The following is a 4,616-nucleotide window of genomic DNA, read 5'->3' as shown; positions in this document are numbered from 1 at the left end:
CAGGACAAGCCCCTCTTCATTGAAGTCCCTGCCTCTCATCAACACACGATGAACGGGTTTGACGACAGCTAAGTGCAGTGTGAAAAGGACGTAAGGCTCAGGCATCATATGGTATATACAGTGGCACCTCGATTTACGAACTTCTCTTCATATGAAATTTTCAAATTACAAAACATCTCAACAGGAAAATATTGCCTCTTGTTACGAAAGAAATTTCAACATACGAAAGGTATAGATATAGTCTGGCTCGCTATTCGCAACTCGGAGTTTCCTGAATGCAACATACTCGTAGCTGCTCTGCCATTGGCTATTACCGAGCATCATCCTGGCATCCCATTGGCTAAGATGGACTTCGATGTGTCTTTGTGTGTAGATTGGATAGTTAGGTGTCGATGCAGCGTCCTCGTCATTCGCCCAGGAGGTGTTCCAATGGTTTTGTGAATGTGAATCACCCAAAAAAAGTGTTCACCAGTCGGGCGATCGCTCACTATGCTGATGTTTGCTTTGGACATTTTCGAAAGGATTGTTAAAAGCCGAGAAAAGCAAACATCCTTGGATCAGTGTTTTACAAAAGGCCAGGCAAAAAACACTTCTGAGAGAGAGAACATGGACTAAAGAGGGCAAAAAACGATGAGGACGCAGTTAAAAGTTAAATGACCGTCATTTTTATTCTTTACTCTATTCTTTGTTTTTTACATGATGCACAACTCTCATTTATTGTGCGATAATCTAATCGTAACATTTGTTACATATTTTGATGCATTTTTATGCTTTAGGAAAAACTTTTGTCTGAATTTTGGGTGGGCATGGAACAAATTAGGGCATTTACATGGAAAACGTGTCTTTACTGACAAACTTGTGAAGAAATTTCTTTCAGAACCAATTCATTTCGGAAGTCGATGTACCACTGGAATCCTAGGTCGGGGGTTACCCAAGTCTGCTCCTTGAGAGCCCCAATCAAGCTTGTTTTAGACGTCACCCTCCATTTGAATCAGTTGGTGTTGGACGAGGGAGACATCTGGAACAGCCTGAATAGGGACTCTCGAGGACCAAACTTGGGCACCCCTCCTCTAGTTTGAAAATAATTCAAATCTTCTGCTCCTTCCCAGAAAGTGTAACCATCTCTCCAAACGATGCTCGCTGGGTGGGAGCTTGGTGGTTGGGTATGCTGGTGTCCGCCGGCCTCCTCTTCCTCGCCAGCATTCCCTTCTGGTTCTTCCCCCGCTCACCCGATGTCAAAGAGGCCAAACCCGTACCCGAGAAGGAGAATCCGAATCCAAGAGCGGATTGTACCAACAACAAGCCCGTAACAAAGACAGCAGACGTTGCCAAAGGTTTGACGGAGCTTTGACTTTTTGAACCACAAATCCTGTATACCATCAAACTGAAAGCACTTTGCTTGATCTCTTGAAGGGTTTCTTTCCTCGCTGAAGCACCTGCTGTGTAATCCCACCTACTTCCTACTTATTTGCGGCAGCACGCTCAAGTTCAACTCCCTCGTTGGCATGTTCACCTTTAATGCCAAATATATCGAGCAACAGTTTGGACAGTCGGCATCCAGAGCCAATTTCCTCATCGGTAAAATGACATTTCTTTTGATGCATTTTTTTTAAAAACCCTTTCAGGGACAGCGGTCGCTACAGTGGACAGCCTATGATGTGATCATGTTTATCATTAATGGTGCATGAAAGGGTTAAAGGCACAAGTGTGGATCGAATTAGGAAAAGGGAAACCATTGGCCTGTTCTCACATCTAAAGGATTTACGGACACGTAGCAACATAGTGCAAAGGAATTCAAATTCATTTGATGCCTCGCATAGTTGTGTCATGTCGATCAGATAAGGAAGTCAAATAACAGCGAAAGGGGAAGGACAGTAGAGAGGTGGGTTGCTAAATTGCCCACTTTAACTCCCCCCTTTTTTTTTTTCCTTTCCTATTTTTATTTGCAGGGGTGCTGACACTCCCGGCCGTTGCCGTGGGGATCTTTCTCGGGGGTGTCGTGATGAAGCGATACAAGCTCAGCGTTGTGTCAGGGGCTCAGTTCTCTTTCGCGGTGTCCCTCGGCGCCTACCTCCTCGTGTTTCTCAAATTCTTCACCAAGTGCGACAACATTCCCGTGGCTGGACTCACCACCTCATACAATGGGTCAGTACTTTTGGCGAGGAGGTGGGGGTATAGTGGGGATGTGGGGGTTTAGATGACGGTTATCCAGTACAGTATAAAAGAATGTTCTTTTTACCGTTCGCTGACAGGATGCCGGGAGTGTTACGCGGGGGCCAAACGCTCTTCTCTGAGTGCAACAGCAACTGTTCGTGCTCGGCAGACGTCTGGGACCCGGTGTGCTCGGACAGTGGCATCACGTACATATCGCCATGTCTGGCTGGCTGCCTCAGCTACAGCGGATACGGCAAAAAAACAGTAGGGCCCCCCCCCCTCATTGCTTTTTAGCCGTCGACAGAAAACACAATGTTGCCCAAAGGTGCATTCCGGAGACAAACTCCAAACAACCACAGATAAGGAAAAATCTAACCTCCTCCTACAGGTGTTCCACAACTGCACTTGCGTGTCTGCTTCCTTCCCGGCGGGCAGCAGTACATCCGTCAAACTGGGGCAGTGCCCCCAAGCCAAAAGCTGCAGCCGCAGTTTCACCTCCTACATGGCCGTGTCCGTTCTCAGCGCCTTTATCAGCTCCCTGGGAATCACGCCTGCTTACATGGTCACTATAAGGTCGGTTTTGCAATCGAGTGGTACATTGATATTGATCCATCCATCCATCCATCCATCCATTTTCTGTTCCGCTTTATCCTCACAAGGGTCGAGGGGAGTGCTGGAGCCTATCCCAGCTGTCTTCGGGCAGTAGGCGGGGGACACCCTGAACCGGTTGCCAGCCGATTGCAGGGCACACAGAGACTAACAAGCATCCGTGCTCACACTCGCACCTAGGGACACTTTTAAGTGTTCAATCAGCCATGCATTTTTATGCTTTAGGAAAAACTTTTGTCTGAATTTTGGGTGGGCATGGAACAAATTAGGGCATTTACATGGAAAACGTGTCTCTACTGACAAACTTGTGAAGAAATTTCTTTCAGAACCAATTCATTTCGGAAGTCGATGTACCACTGGAATCCTAGGTCGGGGGTTACCCAAGTCTGCTCCTTGAGAGCCCCAATCAAGCTTGTTTTAGACGTCACCCTCCATTTGAATCAGTTGGTGTTGGACGAGGGAGACATCTGGAACAGCCTGAATAGGGACTCTCGAGGACCAAACTTGGGCACCCCTCCTCTAGTTTGAAAATAATTCAAATCTTCTGCTCCTTCCCAGAAAGTGTAACCATCTCTCCAAACGATGCTCGCTGGGTGGGAGCTTGGTGGTTGGGTATGCTGGTGTCCGCCGGCCTCCTCTTCCTCGCCAGCATTCCCTTCTGGTTCTTCCCCCGCTCACCCGATGTCAAAGAGGCCAAACCCGTACCCGAGAAGGAGAATCCGAATCCAAGAGCGGATTGTACCAACAACAAGCCCGTAACAAAGACAGCAGACGTTGCCAAAGGTTTGACGGAGCTTTGACTTTTTGAACCACAAATCCTGTATACCATCAAACTGAAAGCACTTTGCTTGATCTCTTGAAGGGTTTCTTTCCTCGCTGAAGCACCTGCTGTGTAATCCCACCTACTTCCTACTTATTTGCGGCAGCACGCTCAAGTTCAACTCCCTCGTTGGCATGTTCACCTTTAATGCCAAATATATCGAGCAACAGTTTGGACAGTCGGCATCCAGAGCCAATTTCCTCATCGGTAAAATGACATTTCTTTTGATGCATTTTTTTTAAAAACCCTTTCAGGGACAGCGGTCGCTACAGTGGACAGCCTATGATGTGATCATGTTTATCATTAATGGTGCATGAAAGGGTTAAAGGCACAAGTGTGGATCGAATTAGGAAAAGGGAAACCATTGGCCTGTTCTCACATCTAAAGGATTTACGGACACGTAGCAACATAGTGCAAAGGAATTCAAATTCATTTGATGCCTCGCATAGTTGTGTCATGTCGATCAGATAAGGAAGTCAAATAACAGCGAAAGGGGAAGGACAGTAGAGAGGTGGGTTGCTAAATTGCCCACTTTAACTCCCCCTTTTTTTTTTTCCTTTCCTATTTTTATTTGCAGGGGTGCTGACACTCCCGGCCGTTGCCGTGGGGATCTTTCTCGGGGGTGTCGTGATGAAGCGATACAAGCTCAGCGTTGTGTCAGGGGCTCAGTTCTCTTTCGCGGTGTCCCTCGGCGCCTACCTCCTCGTGTTTCTCAAATTCTTCACCAAGTGCGACAACATTCCCGTGGCTGGACTCACCACCTCATACAATGGGTCAGTACTTTTGGCGAGGAGGTGGGGGTATAGTGGGGATGTGGGGGTTTAGATGACGGTTATCCAGTACAGTATAAAAGAATGTTCTTTTTACCGTTCGCTGACAGGATGCCGGGAGTGTTACGCGGGGGCCAAACGCTCTTCTCTGAGTGCAACAGCAACTGTTCGTGCTCGGCAGACGTCTGGGACCCGGTGTGCTCGGACAGTGGCATCACGTACATATCGCCATGTCTGGCTGGCTGCCTCAGCTACAGCGGATA

General features: G+C 47.6%; 1 protein-coding gene across 2 annotated transcripts in view; it reads left to right on the top strand.

Annotated features, from left to right (window-relative positions):
* The window catches only part of slco1e1 (solute carrier organic anion transporter family, member 1E1), a 23,336-nt gene that overhangs the window by 16,487 nt on the left and 2,233 nt on the right, over positions 1 to 4,616 (top strand). For both annotated transcript variants that reach the window (XM_019896380.1, XM_019896381.1), the window contains exons 8-12: positions 1,110 to 1,334; positions 1,414 to 1,578; positions 1,950 to 2,145; positions 2,253 to 2,418; positions 2,543 to 2,727. In XM_019896380.1, coding sequence (XP_019751939.1) covers positions 1,110 to 1,334; positions 1,414 to 1,578; positions 1,950 to 2,145; positions 2,253 to 2,418; positions 2,543 to 2,727 — 937 coding nt within the window. The remainder of the gene's footprint in view (positions 1 to 1,109; positions 1,335 to 1,413; positions 1,579 to 1,949; positions 2,146 to 2,252; positions 2,419 to 2,542; positions 2,728 to 4,616) is intronic.

Source organism: Hippocampus comes, unplaced genomic scaffold (assembly GCF_001891065.2).
Source record: "Hippocampus comes isolate QL1 unplaced genomic scaffold, H_comes_QL1_v1.1 scaffold196, whole genome shotgun sequence".
Classification (NCBI taxonomy): domain Eukaryota; kingdom Metazoa; phylum Chordata; class Actinopteri; order Syngnathiformes; family Syngnathidae; genus Hippocampus; species Hippocampus comes.
This window is presented reverse-complemented; position numbering and strand designations above follow the sequence as displayed.